At 47.6% G+C, this 17184-nt stretch overlaps 1 protein-coding gene across 2 annotated transcripts in view; it reads right to left on the bottom strand.

Moving 5' to 3' along the window:
• Positions 1–17184, bottom strand: part of CECR2 (CECR2 histone acetyl-lysine reader) — a 42858-nt gene that overhangs the window by 17990 nt on the left and 7684 nt on the right. Inside the window, exons 2-6 of one of the 2 annotated variants that reach the window (XM_005530553.3) lie at positions 4778–4961; positions 3953–4092; positions 3401–3505; positions 2744–2793; positions 321–490 (exon numbers count right to left, since the gene is read on the bottom strand). In XM_005530553.3, coding sequence (XP_005530610.2) covers positions 321–490; positions 2744–2793; positions 3401–3505; positions 3953–4008 — 381 coding nt within the window. In that variant the 5' untranslated portion in view covers positions 4009–4092; positions 4778–4961. Of the gene's footprint in view, positions 1–320; positions 491–2743; positions 2794–3400; positions 3506–3952; positions 4093–4777; positions 4962–17184 lie in introns of those variants that run through there. The other variant, XM_088055176.1, reaches the window with a different exon arrangement.

The raw sequence follows: 17184 nt of genomic DNA, 5'->3' as shown, positions 1-17184 counted from the left end.
CAAAAGCACAGAGATCCCCTGCTAGCAGGAAAGGGCCAGAGAACACGGCTGAAGACAGGAACCCCTTCAGCCATCCTACCTACGCTGCCGTGCAATCACCAAACAGATCCTCCAGCACCGACTCCAGCACTGCCACAGCGTGGGGGAGAGTCTTCCCCCCATCCACAAGCTCAACAGCCCCCACATCCTTGCAGGCTGTAGGTGCAGGGAGCAGAACGGGGTGACAGGCTGCTTTTGGATTGAGCTCTCCTTTACTCAGCAAGCATCCATGCTCCTGGAAGCGGTCAGAGAGAGGTAAACAGGATGTCGTGTCTCCTCACCTTCTGTGCAATCATGTTGCAGATCTCCGGCAGGAAGTCTTCACTCAAGAGTTTGTAGAGCTGCCTCTCTCTAAGGGAAGTCCTCTCTCTGAAGCTCTCTGTGACCTGCCTCCACTCCTCTTCCGTCTGGCACAGCAACCACCATGTCCCACGGCCAGGCCCTTGGGACCCTTCAAAAACATGAGAGGATGTTATCTCCACAGCAGTTATGACTAACAGCTCCTCTTGATCCCTTCTCCTCTCTCCTCAGGGCTCAGGAAGAGCAAAAGACGCTGGCAATGGCCACTGCTACGGAAAACATTCCATTTGCTATAGACCTAAAGCTCTCTTTGTGCACCAGAACCTCTGAGAGTGAAGTACACAGGTGAAGAAATAAGGGTGGCACATGGCAACACACGGGTAGTGTGACATCCCTGTAGCAAGCCCACATTCCACTTATTGCAGACTGGAGAAAATAATTTTATTTGGTTCTTTGTAATGGCTGCTCTCAGCCAGAGCAGGACATAGGGAACTGCAAATGTTCTGATTTAATCTGGCAGTAGAATAAAGCCATCAAAAAATAATGTAATTTGAAATAAGGGGTTTTTTTTTTTTCTTGTGGTTTTTTTTTATATCACTGCAAACCATTTCTGCAGTGAAAAAAAATCCTCTTGCTCCCTTCAAATGAAACATTTTGTTTGCAGACACTTGAAAGAGTAGAAGAGGAAGCGAAGGACAGGGTTCATCAGGCTGCCAGATGAGGGGGAAGTTCCAAAAGTTCACATCCCATCCTTGCTCGATCCAGAGTGGGATTGAAGCAGATCACCCACTGCTCTGAAGCATGTCCCAACCACCAAGACACTTTGAGAGCTGTTCCACCTTGTGTGAAACATTTGAATATCAATTGTGAAGGAAGGGCTCTCTTGCATTGTGGTTGGAACACCCACCTGGAGATGGGGAATGTGGTTCCTGCTCCACAAATGTTTACACAGAGCAGGGAAGCCTCATGGGTTGCAACTTGTATGCTTTTTCCTCAGGATGCTCTCTAAGCAGAAAAAGGTTGTGGTCTTTTTGGGGGTTTTTTTGGAGTGGGGAAAGTCTTGGATCAAACACCTTCAGGCTGAGGGATTCTCAGCTCCTTCTAGACTTTTCTAGGGCTAATCACTGGCTCCCAGAAAGCAAGCAATGGTCATCAGAACCACTGGCAGATGTCATACACCTCACCACATTTTCAAGCAAACTAACAAATGAAAAATACAAAGAAGTAAACCTGAACCTGACTCTGGACCCTTTGTGGAGCTGAGCTGCGAGAGGCTCCAACATGCAAGCTGTCAGGTTATCCTAGGAAGACTGGAAAGCTGCAGGCTCCCTCCAGCCCCTGCCCTCTGTCAGGTGCCTGGTGTGCAGTGGCACAATTTCAGCTCTGTGAATGCACTGGGGACTGGTAATTGAGACAGCAAAGGTCCAGCCATGTGCTGGTTCTGCTGCTCCGGCTACGCAAAGCCATCCCTCTCTCACCTGCAGCAGGGAGAGCTTACCTGCATCCTGCCCCCAAACCCTGCATCCTTGGTTCTCATTCCCTTGCCAGCTGCTTACAGACAACCCATTTCAATAGCAAACAGGACTAAGGCACTGCTTTGTGCCAGCAGATTACTCTGCAGCTGAAGTGACACAATTTGCTGGAAGACAATGATCTGATAAAACCCCCAGCGCTTCACGCGCATCGCTCCGGCTCTGCCGCCAGGCTCCGGAGCAGCCGGAGTAGCCGCCAGGAAATCTGAACACAAAGGGCAAAGGGAAGGAGGCATGGGAAAGACAATGCCACCCTTGCCTTTTATTGTGAGGCAACAGGCAGGCTGAGTCCCTGGGTTTTGTGGAAGCCAGTGGATACACATGTATGACAAATGAGTCCCAGCTCCCTTGAACTCGCTTTCACATCATCTTGCTAACTCGCTTTTTGCCTCGTTAACCCTTAGCTGGGTACCCCCAAGACATCATTTGCCACTCGCAGCCACCCAATGGCCACGAGGAAGGAAAAGTGAGAGGATCAGAAAGGTTCTTCCTTCCCTATCTTTGCATCATTGACTCCACTCTCTTCCCCATCTGAATAAACACACCTGCTAACAAGAAGGCTGTTTTTACCTCACCCCTGGAAGACTGAGGACCATTCACAGCCTACTTTTTTAGGTGAGCTCTTGAATTCTAGTGAATTTCCTTCATCCCAAACTCAGCCATGATAAAATAGGAAGCCTGCAGGTGCCCAGGCCCCCAGCTGCCAGGCTGTCTGTAACACAAACCCCTCCTTCCAAGCTTGGCCCCAACCACCAGCAGAAAGACTCTCCTGAGAAAGGCTGGGTTGTCTCTCAGGCATCTCTCTGGGTTTTGATAATTTAAGAGCCTTATTAGCTGGTGGTATCAACCCTGATACTGCAAAATCTCTTTACCATTTCTTATCTGAGTCTCGTGGATAAGCAAGTTTTCTTCTGCCTTCTCCCTACCAAAAAAGAGAAGGAGTGATACAATAAGTATATTACTTCACATCACTGAAATGCAGCTGTTTCTGAGGAGAAGAATAGGGAACACAACAATTATTCACTGCAGAGCAAAACCATGAAAAAAAACCACTGCAGAGCACACGTTTGATATCTATTTTCAAATATATATTTATCATAGCTCCATAAAGTTTTTATAAGTGAAGGGTGCAGAATGAAGTTTGGCAAGTACAGTATCTCAGTTCTTATGGGAAGTATCCCAAAATCTATATGGACTCAAGTGGCCAGGATTTCTGGCTTCAAGCCACACAATGAAAGTATTCTTTATCAGGAGCAAACTCCCTAGCACTACACGGTGGAACTGCATTTGAAGGCAGGTGGTTAGAAGAGCGATGCCCACTGTTTCACCCAACTTCCAGCTCAGTCAGAATTTGCTTTGGAGAGCGATCAAAGCATCCACCAAGTCTGAGCTTGCTTCACTTCTGAGTTACATTGAAATTATGGCTGCATGGCATATACATATTTATTGGGGGAACCCCAGAAATACACTATACTTCCCTCTGGGAATGTATGTATTTTACCTCTGTTGTAGGAAGAACCCTTCCATACCTCAGCAAATTTTCCTCCAGTAGTTTTTTCCGCTTTGGAGGTCGCCCTCGTCTCTTGCCTGTTTTCCCAGGAACGTTTGGGGTGTTCGTCTGCCCCCCACATCCCCTGAAAAACGGCAAAACCACCATGAAATATCCGCCAAGCAAGGGAACCGAGGCTGGCAGGATGGGAGAAGGGCACGGAAATCACAACAGCTGCTAGGAGCCCAAGCAAGGGAGGGATTAAATCCCAGCAGCAACAGGATGGGGAGGGGAGAGGAGGGATTCCCGCTGGCTGGGAGCCTGATCTGGGAGCCGCCGGCACGGCACTGCACGGCGAGCGGGGCAGACAGGCAGGAATGCGCTGGGGCAGGCGGCATCGCTGCCACAGCAGGCTCTGCCGGTGCCACAAAGGCTGCGGGTGACACAATGCGCAGCTCCCAGCCTGCTTGGCAACTCCGTCCCTCCCGCGCTGCCCCTCTCCAGGCCCCGCTCCCCCCGGCACAACAGCAGTCAGGCGGAGCCCCCGAGCCCCTGCACCCAGACACGGGAGGGGGGTGCTGAGTGCTGTTACCTGTCTGGAGCCAGCTCTCCGTTGGGTTTGCCCTGCACCGGGTCCTCCTTGTACATCCGCGTGCCGTAGAAGTACCAGTACAGGGCGCCGCTGCTGTCCTCGCCCAGCGGCTCCACGCGGAGGCTGTCGGCGTCCAAGCCCTGCGCCCACCGGGAGCCCCCCGCCAGACGGTGACAAGTTGAAAAGCGGCCACATTGTCACACAAAACATGATGACACCCCCTCCGTAGTAAACACCTCCCTCCCTCCTTCCCTCCCACCACGCCACAGCAGCAGTACAGCTGCTCCTCCAGGCCGAGCTGGGAAAATGTTACTCCAGGGGGAAGGCGAGGTTCGCTCTCTGGCCGGGGAGGGATTTAGATTGGCATCTCTAATTTGAATGGCCTCTCTCGTTTTAACATTTCATCTCTGGTGCTCCTGACAGGGAAGGTCTAATTAGTGCTGGCGACAGTCACGCACAGCCCTGAGAAGCTCCATCCCCCCCACTACCCTCCCCCAGCTCCCCCAGTACACTTCATCCCCATCCTTTCATCATACAGCATCCCTCAGCAAGGCAGCAGTCTCAGCTCTCACAGCCCTGCCATTACCACTAAAGCATCTCCACATTCACTCTTTGCAGAAGGAGTAGCCAGTGAAGCGCCCATTTCCTTGGCGACCCACATGTTATGAATACACCCACACAGGACAAGGGGCCAAGTCCTGAGCAGGCCAGTGCAAGGCAGAGGAGGGCAAAGGGAACTGTGACCCATTCTCATCCCAGGAATATTCTGATCTGGCCCAGCTGGTGTGGCCACACAGTTTCCCTGATCCCTGCTGCCCAAAGCACCTTGAGGAGGTCGAAGACATCGTCAGCGTCCAGGCGGTAGTCACAGAGGCGGTGCAGGATCTCCACGCGCGTGCGCAGGGGCAGCTCCTGGAAGGTGCACTCCCGCAGGGGGTTGGGTTTCCCTTCCTCCAGCTCCCAGCGGTAGTTGATGATGTCCTCCAGGTAGCTGTGAAACGTCTGGGATCTAACCAAGGAAGAAAAGGTTGCACACGTTTACTGTGGTTTCCCATGTCCAGAAACACCTGGTGCACCAAGCAACTGCAACAAACACAAGGCAGTTTGTTGAGTTCTCTCTCAGAGACAGAGAACACCTGAAGGAAAACTTGCTCAGCTATGGTTGGGTGCAGCTCCATCACTCACATTCCCAAAACACAGCAATCTCATTGCAACACCACGGGATGTCATGTTATACACAGATTGTTAATTCTTTCTAAGCAGAATGAGCTAAACGTGGCAGCAACTCATCCCCTTTCTATCCCAGTGGGCAGTGCCTTGTGCCAGCACCAACAGCCACCCTTTACCAAAATGAGAGGCAACAAAATTTATGAGTCTGGTCCCCTTCCAACTCTTCCCATTTGATGTGGAGACCATTTTCTCCAGATTTCCCTTCAGCCCTCACATCTGTCATTGCCAAGCCCTGCTCCTCTCTACTTGTGAAGTTTTCCATGCCCTGGTTCAGTGGCTTGAGACTTTGCATAGCTGATCACTTCCTCCCCACTTTGCTGCTGTTTCCTGTTATGGTCTCTGGTCTCTCCCTCCATTCCCAAAGGTGCTGCCACTTTCTGCCTGTCCCTCCACTGGTGGCTCTGGCAGGACATCAGCACAGCCCACATCACACACGTGGCTTGGACGCTGGCACACAACAAGGCTCATCCCCAGTAGGAGTGCGCCTCCCAAAAAGGAGTCAGTGCTGAGGACTCCCCCCTCTGTACTCCTCCCAGATGACCAAGCTGACACTCAAGCTCTTCATAAACATTACTATTAAAATGATCTTTCTCATTTTCTAGCTGGGTCACATTAAGTCCTACTTTTGCTGCCAGCAGTTCATCATAAAACCCAAGGAAGCAGATATTTCTTACCCTCATCCAGCACTGAATGTCCCCATCTGACACATATAAGACCACTGATGGAGCTTAAGGCTAAAAGAACTCCTGTCTATATTTCAATAAGACTTAAGCCTTTATGCTCAAAATGTCAGGGGAAGGAATGAAAAGGAGCCATGTCCCTAAACATAAAACTTTCTGAAGATCTGTCCATATGACTTTGAGTCCTGAGAGTTGCCAGGCTTGCTCAGCCTGCTCGAGTTGTGTACCCTGAGCACAGCAAAAGGGGACCCCCCCATGCCCCAGCCATTCTTGCACACACGGGAAGTCCATATGCCAGCAAGAACACCACTGGGTACACATTCCCACCAGCTCTCAAAAAGGCAGCTCCACTTGATAGGTTTTTGGCACAAGCAGATTACTCTATATGATTAATGGAATGGTGCCAGCACTACAGAATTGCATTTCCCTGAGAAATTGCTAACTTCTACAAAAGCCATTATATTTTAACAAAGAGGTGGAGGAGTGTGATCCAGCTGAAGAAAGATCATTAAAAGTCAACAAGAAGTTAGCTATTAGACAGGGGTCTTCACACACTGGGTAAAGACCGGACTTCTTTGCAAGGACCATAACTGGACTGTGAGAATGAAGGAACAGATGCCTCAAGCCATGTCCACCTGGCAGCGTTTCCCTTCCTCCTTGAGTAGAGAGAAGTGCAGATCACGCTGCAGATCGCTCCTCACCAGCCTGCTTCTTTCTGACGTCAAATGCAAGCTGACCTCCCGGAGCTATCTCCTCTCACTGCACCACTCTTACCAGCCCTCTGCTTGTATTTAACAACAGATGCTTGAGTGTACCTGGACCTAAGTGCCCTCTGCAGCCTGGAGTTTGCTCCATCTGCATGACACATCAGTGTTCCCAAGTATTGTTGTTTCAATGATATCAGCAATCAGACAAATACCACCTGAAACAGCCCCCTACGCTGACAAAGTACAGTCAGAAAGGGAGGACTGACTGACATTTTACGAAATGCCTTAGAACTGCCTCAAGTGGTAATTTTAGGGTGAAAACTACAGCAAACATCCTTCTTTAAAGAGATATTCAGTACATCTACGAAAAGGGGAAAGGGGAAAGGGGAAAGGGGAAAGGGGAAAGGGGAAAGGGGAAAGGGGAAAGGGGAAAGGGGAAAGGGGAAAGGGGAAAGGGGAAAAGGGGAAAGGGGAAAGGGGAAAGGGGAAAAGGGAAAGGGAAAGGGAAAGGGAAAGGGAAAGGGGAAAAAGGGGAAAAAGGGAAGGGAAAGGGAAAAGGGAAAAGGGAAAAGGGAAAAGGGAAAAGGGAAAAGGGAAAAGGGAAAGTTTGATTGTCTTCCAGAACAGAAATAGTGATGAGAACATCTTTAAGTTCAGTAAAATCAGTAAAGCGCCACTTGTATTTGGATGCTTAACCCAGAAGCAGAAGGCAAATGATTTTAAGCACTTGGAGAGCATTTGAGTTTCAGCCCCCCAAGTTCAGTTCTTCAACTCTACCAGAGCTCAAGGCAGATTATTTCATCAAATCTGATACAGAGGTTCTGGCTATTTCCAATAGTTTGAAAGTGAACTGCACTGAAAGTGCAGTTTCCATAGGATCCTGAATAACTAGTGGATGAAAAGCATTGCCAGGAAGAAACCACAAAAGTAAAAGGGTTTTATCTACTCCTATTTTTTTTTCTACCTAAAAAAAAAGGCAGGAAGGCATGGACCAGACAGATGCTTTTACCACTTGCATGAGTTCACTTATCTTCCTCTATCATTTTGGCTGCTCTCAAAGAAAACTGATCCAGGAAGCTATTTAATTCCAGAAGATCATTTGAAATCTTTGCCTATGTAACTCTCCTTCCCCCTAGGGATTGGCTCTGTTGATTTAACCAATTTGGTCTTAGTTTGACTTTCACGTAAGTGGCTAACACTAGAAATTTCCGCCATCCACCCGGTGTTCAGTGCAGTACAAACTCTGTTCTTAAGAGTACTTTTGAGTTCCTACCCCCATCAATTTTCAAAGACAGCTACTGTGCATTTGTCGCTTTGAATAAGGATAGAAATGAGAACCAGAGATGGGAAACAGATGTCTCAAGGCATTCCCAATCACTCTCAATCTTACCCAATTTATATTTTTCCTCTTAATGGGAACTGACCTCTTTTCTCCAGACAAATGTAAGGTGCTCATCTTCACCCTGGGCTACCACACCTAAGAGTTTGTTTCACTTATCCCATCTCTTATGTTTCCCTTTGAAAAAGTTTCTCAAACAGCTCTCTTGGTTTGGAGAAGAAAATCTACAGGGAGGACAGCAATCTATGAGAACCCTGCCCTTGGGGTTCTTCCCTGTGCAGAACAGGAATAACTTGGAACTTTAGAATTACCTGTAAAATTCAAACCCAAGAATCAGAGAGACTGGATCCAAGAACGGGATTACCTGGAAACAGTCTGTTAAAAATACCTTTCTTTCAAGCTCAGTAATAGGACAGCAATACACTTGAAAGTCCTACAGAGTCTCTGCTGCAGCTGAGAACCTCCAAAACCTCTTTTGTAAGTGGGAAGAAGGCAGGAAGGAAATCACTGAGCTGAGGAGACAGATGTATCTCTTCTCCAGAGGTTCTCGGCATCACTGAGACGTGTAAAAGCACTCAGCAAGCGGAGGCAATGTTAGTTCAGTCATGTCCTTTTCTCTACAAACTGGAGGTTGAACTCTACAACCCAGGGAGGCTGAGCTGGTACATGGGCACATTCTGTCTCAGGGCACATATCCAAAGGAAAACCAACCCTCTTCTGAAAGTAAATTGGGAGTCTTAGAAAGAATTTACAAGAAAAGTGTGATGACTCTCACCACATCTCAACCACTTCCTGAAGCATCGCATGGGCATCTCCCACACAGCTCACTAACCAAGGAAAAGCACTACAGAAACCAGCTATAACATTAGAAAAGGTACTAAAACTTCTAAAACTTCTCCCATGCCAACTTGACTAGCACCATTAATATTTCATAAAGCTGAGATAAACTTTCCCCTCACTTGTCAAAACATCCCTTGCTTTGCAGTTGCCCCCTGATGTGCAAAGCAATTTGGATAGCTGTAGTGGGGCACTAGTGGAATGGTACATTCATATCTATGTGGTACACCCCACATGGGTGCAGATGATTTTTCAAGAGCGCAGTGCAATTCTTACTCTTATCCCTGGCTACGTTCTGAAACCGCAGGGTTGTTGTCAGAGGTCCCTATCTTCTTTTGCAAAGATTAGAAAGGAGGTCAAAGCTGAATTGCAACTGTGGTTGAAAGTTTTAATGGTATGTTACATATACAAAGGGAAATCTGGGGCACAGGGAAGGACACGACCTAGCACATCTGTGTCAAAGGGGAGGAACAGCCTCAGACAATCCACCAGAGCACCACCGAGGCTGCAGCTCAAGTTGCCTGTGATCTTTAGTAGCAGCTGCAAAAAAATCAGGGCATAAAGAAGATGGAGCAAGCTGAGGGAGGGGCTCCTCTCCACCATGGGTCTCAGTGCCCAGAACAGCCAGAGAAATGATCCACCCCTGACAGCTCAGCGCCGCAGCCCGGCCATCTGCTGCCCGGCTGCCTCCCAAAGAGGGAGCTTTCTCAAAGAGGGGAGCTGAGGACTCCTCCTCCCCCCTTCTCCTGGTGATCCCAGTGTTTTCCCCTGCTCAAAGGAGAGGCACCCTTCCCACCACCCGGGCTTTTACCGCGTGGGGTCACGCTCTGCTGTCAGAAAAAAGAAGCTTGGCCACCGCGCTCCTCACCGTGCCCGGCTTCCCAGAGGGGCTCCTCTGGAGACCTCAGGAGGAGAGGGTGAGAATTTCAGAGCTGACAGGATATATGGAAAAATTTGGTTGGAGCTTCTGGTGTGCATGCTTGGCAGGGAACAGCTGCACCTAGAGACCCCAGCCCCACAGGGACCTTGTAGGAGCAAAGTCAACATGAAATTGCTTCTGAGGCTGGAATTACGTGTACGGACACACACGCTTATATTTTTTTATCCTCATGCCCAAAGGAAGGGGAGTCACTTGTGCTTTTTAGTTTTAAAGACTCCAAAGTAAATCAAATCTTGGCTGGAAAACTGTAAACAAAATTAAGCCAAACAAACAAAAGCTAAACCAAACACTGATTCAGTAAGAGAGTCCCCGTGTCAATCTGCGCTTCCTGCAGGCAGCATGCCATGGCCCAAGTGTGGAATTACTGTCACAGCACATTGCTCTATCTGCTCTACTGCTGCCAATTTTTTTTACAAGCCCTCCCCACCCCCACATATCTAAAAAAACAAAACTCTAAAACCCACCCCTCACAAAATCTCTGGTCCTATGAGAGCAAATATTGGATTAAAGGAAACATCAGGGTAAGGAGTTGAAATATGGGAGACAAAAAATTTACCAATGATGTTTGGACACTGCTGGCACACACAAATAAGCCTTCTGAAAGTTTAGATGCCATGTAATTGCCTGGACCCACTAGCTAGAATATCTATCATGTTGACAGTGTTTTAAGTCTCTTGTTTCATCTAATTTACAAAATGCAATGGAAGAGTAAATACTGGCATGCTCTTGAGCTAAAACTGCTGGAAAAAGGCAAGTCTGACCTGCATCTAATCCCAGACAGTATATTGTTCTTGAGATTACCACCAAGAACCCTGACACAACCAGAGGATGACAGAGAGCAGGAACAACAGCCCTCTTCCAACTCCTGTCCAAGAGCTGTATGTGGGAGGAACATAGAAAAGAAGACTGGGAGAGCTCAGCCTTTCTACCAGAGACCGTTTAAACATAAATGTAATTATTTTTGAAGTTCCTATTACAGAGTTAGCCAGTAAGGGAAATAATAGAGGTGCTACTTCTGTGTGGTAAAGGCTTTAAAAGCTGAAAAAGACTCGGATACATTCAGTCACCCAGCACAAGTGTTGCTTTTAGGAGGTTCTCAGTACTAAATGAAAAGAGACTTCTTGGGCATTTAATTCACAGCACACAAGAGAACTGGCTTTGCCTCCGTGATCTCTCTAGCTAAAAGAAACAACAACAAAAATCAAGGGCTTATCAGAACAGACGTTTTATAGTGGAATTAATTTTATGGACTGAAGATATTTCACCTTATGGGCTGGCACCTTTTAAGTTCTAAATTGGCAAAAAGGCACCAGCTTGGTGTTGGGAGTCACTCAGGTGTTAATGAGAGCATTAACTGACAGATGGCATTCAAGATATTTCTCGCCTCTCCAATGAAGACAGCTTCTTTGCTACAGCAGAGATCAGGAAAGCTTAATTCTTAACAAGCATACAATGCTTTGGCACAAAGGCAAGCCCTCTGGAAGGTAATGGGAAGGATTCAGGGTTTGCTGGGATGACCTCAGTCAAACATCATTAAGAGGGTCAGGAGAAGCAAAGCCTATTTCGGAAGGAAAAAAATAATGTAAGGGCCCCCATGATCAATCTATCGTGGCTTGTCAGAAGGAGAAAGCTTAGGCTGACCTTAGAAGCAATATGAGTTACTACTACCAGCCTGACCTTGAGCTCTCATGTAACAATGGAGACCTTTTTTTTACTGTATTAATGAGCTTTCTTATCTGAGGTGGGGGAGGAAGCTTTATGGACCAGCTTGTACTTCACCTTCAATTTCCCCTGCTGAGAAAGTAAGCCAAGTATGATGCAGGGGGAAAGGGAAACTACCCCATCCTTGGAGAGGAATCCTTCCAAGGCCTGTGTGTGCAGCTGGCACAGAAGGTGTGCAAGCCAACAGGGAGCACATCTTGCTCAGACCACAGGCCAACTTGTCATCAGGGTGACCAAACTGCCCAAGGACAACCCTGAAGGGTCTCTCCACAGAACGCTTCCCTGCAGCACAGTAAAATGACCAAGAAGCTGGAGATCCAGGAAATCCATGTGGCTTTAACAGCCGCATTTAGCAGTGCCACTAGTGGCACCACTGATGGAGACAGACTTCAAAAATTCTAGCCAAGGACAGTCTGGAGGGAGCAGTAACTCCACACCACACTTGTGACAGATTTCAGCTAGGTCCAACCCTGGCAGAGCTCTTGAGATGAAGGAAACTCAGACACATCCTGCTCTTCAGTGCCTGTTTTTAAACATGCCTGGAGATACCAGTGGCTGTGAACAAGAGGAGTCCAGCTGACATTAATGGACCCTGAATGAGATCACAAAGTAGGGAGGAAAAAAATTCAGATTACATTGATCAGACATCCCAGAGTGAAGTTTCTCCTCCTAGCATTGTAAAGACAACAGGGATTGCTGAAGCACAAGACCATCACAAGGCATGTACAGGTCTGCCTTTTGTCCTCCATGGAAAGCCAGAACTTGTTTTTTGAATGCAGACATTGCCCAACCCTCAGTAATTCTGTGGCTTACCTGTGTGGCCATCAGGTAAGGGAAGAGAAAGACATCTGAAGAGTCAAGCAGGTGGATGGCATTGGGGTCTACACACAAGGACATTTGTCTTCACCATTGCTGAACATGGGAACACAACCTTTCTACATGAGAACCATTGTTTTGTTTCAAAACAGAAGGACAAAAACCTAGTTAGCAAAAGTTAAGTAGCAGCATCTCTTTCCTGAAACAGTCTGGCCTAATTCCTGGATTTGGAAGTCTGAAACGTGAGCAAGTGGAGGCTTCTCCACCCATGAAAGATACACCTGTGTTTTCCACTAAAGGACAGCAGAGAAACTTCAGCACCTTAGCAATTCCTGTTCCCTGCTCCTCATTTGTCCATCCCATAACTGACTTTGTAACTCAAATGTAGCGGAGACCATCTCGAGAATATGTTGAAGAGATGCTTAAAGAAGACTTCAGGGTTCTGGACCTTTCCTCCAACATGGTAACACTAAGCTAGGACAGGAGGTTCACCAGCAGAAGAGTGGTATGAGCCTGCTAAAGAAATCTAATTTACATGGTTGGATCTAATTCACATGGTTGGATTTACATGGCGCACTTCCCACCTGAACTCCGAAAGCGTTTGTCTTTAGGAGAGGGAAAAAATCATCTATGAAAACCCATGGCTGTCAGCAGCTCTAAGAACACTCCTTGTCTTCCTCCATCCTCCCCTGAGCGATCTCCCATGCAATCAAACCTGGGGAAGCTGGAAGGGGAGCTGGCAGACATGCTGCATCCCACAGAGAAGCAGAATAGGAACAGCTCTGGAGCGAGGCAGTGTCTCTGGGGAGGCAGGGAGAATGGAGAGCTGATGTGGGCTGTCTGCTCTAATAAGGGATCACACCACAGGAGCATGTGTTGGCTTGACAGAAGCAAGTGCAGCCACTTAACCTGGGTATGACAGCTGAAGTGGGAGCGTTGCTTTGCTACCCCCCAAAAAAAGGGGGGTATGAAGCAAGAGAGGGGAAGGCACGAGGTCACCACAGCTGCCCACCCTTCAGGAACATTCCAGGACTGCATTTCTCACCCCAGACACAGCCTGAGCTACTGTGAAAGTTTCTGGCTTGGGCTCTTTAGCATTACTAGACCATGCTCAGCAAGTCTTAAAGTAGATGGAGATGCTCTTTTACCTCCCCTGAGCTGGTATGTGCTGCCGGCCACCCCTTTTTCCGTATCCAGGAGGAACTGAAGCCATCTCACACACCAGTGTGGCAAAAGGGCACGCTCTGATCTTCCCCAGCTGCCTGTGGCCCACGTTTCTCTGGTGATTTGGCTCTTATCTAGCAACAATCCTATGAATGACACAGCTGCTGGGGGTGCCTTGTTTGATATTTTGCTGAGAAAAGGCAGAAAAGCAGCAGATATCAGCACAGATACAGCACTGTCCTGCCTTGGTCTCTTCTGGAAAGGCTCTCTCCTTAGGCTGGCAAATGCCAGGGACAGGCAGGAGTGCTGAGATAAGTGTCTATTTGATCTTTTTCCCCTCATTCACCCTGGATTTTTCACTGCTTTATGTTCACAAAACGCCAAGGCAGCTAATCAGTGCTCTGTGACCCCTGTTAATTGGGCTGTGTGAGAGAAAGGCAGCACTGGCAGGAGAAATCACACATACCTGTTACTTTGAACTGTCCTGTCATATCCCTGCTTGCAGGGGCTCCAAGCACCCTTCTGTGTGAGCCAGAGCTGCTCTGTTTTCATCACCATCCCCAGGATCAGCAGGAGAGGCCACAAGTGTTTGGTGCTGTGGCCCTGCCTCTAACACCTCCAAGTACAGGGAGGCAACAGAGACATATTGTTGTTTCTCCTTCCGTGCGAGAAGGTGAAAGTAATTTTAGGTGAAGGAAACACAACCTGAAGCTGCTCCTCACTGCCCTTATATGCCCTGCTGTTTTCTCCCTCTCCCTCCCCACCAGAACACGAGGAAGGAGTGAGCAGATGCCCAGCATCCATCTCCCCACCCCAAGAGACCAAGCAGCCCACATGGCCAAGTGAGCCAGGGAAAGAAAGAGATTGGTGTGAAGATGTGAAACGTTGGAGGAAAAAGGGGTTGGATTTGCCAAGCCTGGTGGATTATGCAGTTCTTGGAGGATGAAGAAGACACATATTGTTAACTAGATGCATGCTGGGTGCAGGGGCCTGCATATGTTTTTTAGGTAGGAGGAGCAAGGGCTGCTTCAATGTTTTTGTTGCTTGATTAGGGAAAGGAAGAAATAGGAATATGAGTATCAATGAAATCAGAGCAGCCAGAAGCATCCCAAACAACACTTGAAGGTACATGGTACCACAGGAAGAGAAAATCCTGGGGGCAGAGGGGATAAGCAGGAGGATACATACACTGCCCAGACAGGTTCAGGGAATATTAAGGGGACTAAAATAAAATTTATTTGTCTTTCAATGCTAGCTCAACCTCTCCTTCAAACTCAGTGAGTCTCTGCACAGTCTCCACCAAGGGATGACTTGTGCTTTCACTATATGCAGGGTTTTGGACAGAGAAGCAGGAACTCCATCCCCCACTACTGATGCAGCAATTTGAGTGAAAACCGATAATGACAAATCAATGAGTTGGATAACTGGATTAAAACAGGGGGAGAAGAATTCTCCTCAAAGATCCTGAAACATCACTATGTTGAGCAAATTGTATTACTATATATATTTGTGAAAACATGAATTAATGTAGCATTAGATGACCAGAAAGGATTATTTACCTCAAATGCATAAAGACAGTTTGAGACAGTTTTAAAAACTGTCTTGTCCCTTAATTTCACCTGCATAAATACAATAAATTAAGAGTGATGATGCTATTTTCCACGGGCATTATTGTTTTTGACTCAGGGTGACCATGTTCACACCAAACATGTGTTTAAACACACCTGCCCAGCTTTGCTGATGCACTAACCCCACAGATACTCTGTACTTCACAGTTTATTCGATTTTACCTTCAGGGTACTACCCTGAAACCATTAGTCAAAGGGTGCAGTAAAAAAATCAGTTGCATTCAATGTGATATACAGCCCATGGGTAGCTTTAAACTCTGAGGGGAAAACAGCTCTGTAATCAGTCACTGACATGCATTTTCAAGCATCATGTTGAAACTTGCACTGCAGCTCCAGCATGGAGGAAGGCCTGAAAATAGAGACCTCAGTTCCTCGAGTTGTAAAACACTGTGCAGCTGGAAATACACAAGAGCTTCCAGAAAACTCCTGGTGAGATGGTTGGTCAGACATCCTGTCTGAATGGGAAGAAAACTCCAATGTCTGTCAAGAAGTAAAGAGGTTTCTGCCTTTTTGGTGGGGGTTACACTGAACAGGTCAGCAACCAAAGAGGAGACAAGTTGAGTGTCCTCAGGAGGGTCAGCTACTCTTTTCCTGCCTTGAGGAATCTGTTGAGCCAAGGGAGCCCAAGAAAGAGGCAACATCAGTTATGAAAGCTTTCCCCAGCAAGGGAAGCACAGCAGGCACTAGAAGAGGGTGGTTCCAGTTCTGGTGCCATCACATTTTACATCTGAGGTGCAAAGGACCAAGGGAAGAAGTTATCTCACACCACCACCTATGATAGATCAACAATAGAACTGAGAACGCCTCCTACACCTAAAAAGCTTTGCTGTCAAGCTGTGACTCTACAAGAACACAGAGGGAGATGTTTAAGTGTAGGCCATCTCCTGCTATGTGATGACATTGATCTTGGCCCAGGAAGGCCAGGGAAAATGGCTTCCATTAAGCAATGAATTCCCTGGCATGCTAGTGAATAGGCTTGGAGAGCTGAGGGGAGCTGGAGCCCAGCACTTCCCTATCCAATGAGCTCTATCACCACAGCTAGACTGGAAATACGAATTTTTCCCTCAGATCGTGTTCAGAACAAGAGATAAGGATCTCCCAAGACCCTGAGCTACAGAGAACTGTGTCATGTTCAAAATCAGAAAGTGAGTGACTGAGACTAGCGGCCAAGGCAGAATGGCAGGAGGCAGAAGAGAGGTCCTGAGTCTCAGAACCAACACCAGACTGTGTGCTAAAGGCACATCACAAACTCTGGTGCTAAAGGATGAGGAGAAAATAGCAAAGAGATGTTTTCATGATAGCTTCTGATGTCAATGGTCCTGGTGCACAAGACAGAGGTGCAGAGTACGACTGAAGGAACAATGCTCTGACCTGTGGAGCACAGCTGGTCCCCTGGTGAAGCTTAAGATCACCAAGAGAAGATTAAGCCATGCTGATGCCAAACTGGATTTTACAGGCAGGTCAGCAGGCTGGATGACACCAACAGACTTAAGGGTATCAGTAAATTGTGCCGCTTTTTGGATGTGACACAAAAAGAAAGAACCTGGCTTCTCCACGGGGCAGTACAGTAAATCCATGACAGCAGTTTCTAGGGTCTGTTTTAGAGCTCAAAAAGCAATTCCTGGGCCTGAACCCAAAACCACCTGACCGGGACATTTCTGCAAACAACTTAGCAAAGCAAGATCCATTTCTCCCTAACAGACAGATTGGAAGCCAGATTTTTGTCAGCTTTGTAAAGAAAGTCGAAGGCAGGAGGATGCCCTGGCAGCATGAAATGTTGAATCTGAAAGGCCCTGGTCAGCAGGTGAACATCCTCCAGTCCCCACAGGGATGGATGCCTCCCAGCACCCCTCAGGAATTCGGAGTGCTGCATTCTTTTCTCTTCCCATTTCTTCCCCAAGGCTTATCAGACACCGAGGAGAGGATGGGAATCACAAGGACCACACAGCCAGGACAGCATCTGAAGCCCGAAGGCTTCTGCATTGCTTCTGTGTCAAGTACCTTCGGCTTTGAATAACAAAGGGCAATCTCTTGAAGGATCAAACCAGAAAACAAAAAGAACCAGTGTTAGAACCATTAACTAACCCAAGAACTAGTTACAGGTTGTTTGATAGGGGAAAAAAAACAAAAAAAAAAAAAGAAAAAGAAAAGAGAGAGATCTGTCTGAGT

Source organism: Pseudopodoces humilis, chromosome 5 (genome assembly GCF_049639895.1).
Source record: "Pseudopodoces humilis isolate 2021_Gansu_Grassland_sample_001 chromosome 5, ASM4963989v1, whole genome shotgun sequence".
Lineage (NCBI taxonomy): Eukaryota > Metazoa > Chordata > Aves > Passeriformes > Paridae > Pseudopodoces > Pseudopodoces humilis.
Note: the sequence above shows the minus strand (reverse complement) of the source record. Positions and strands in the feature narration are given on the sequence as shown.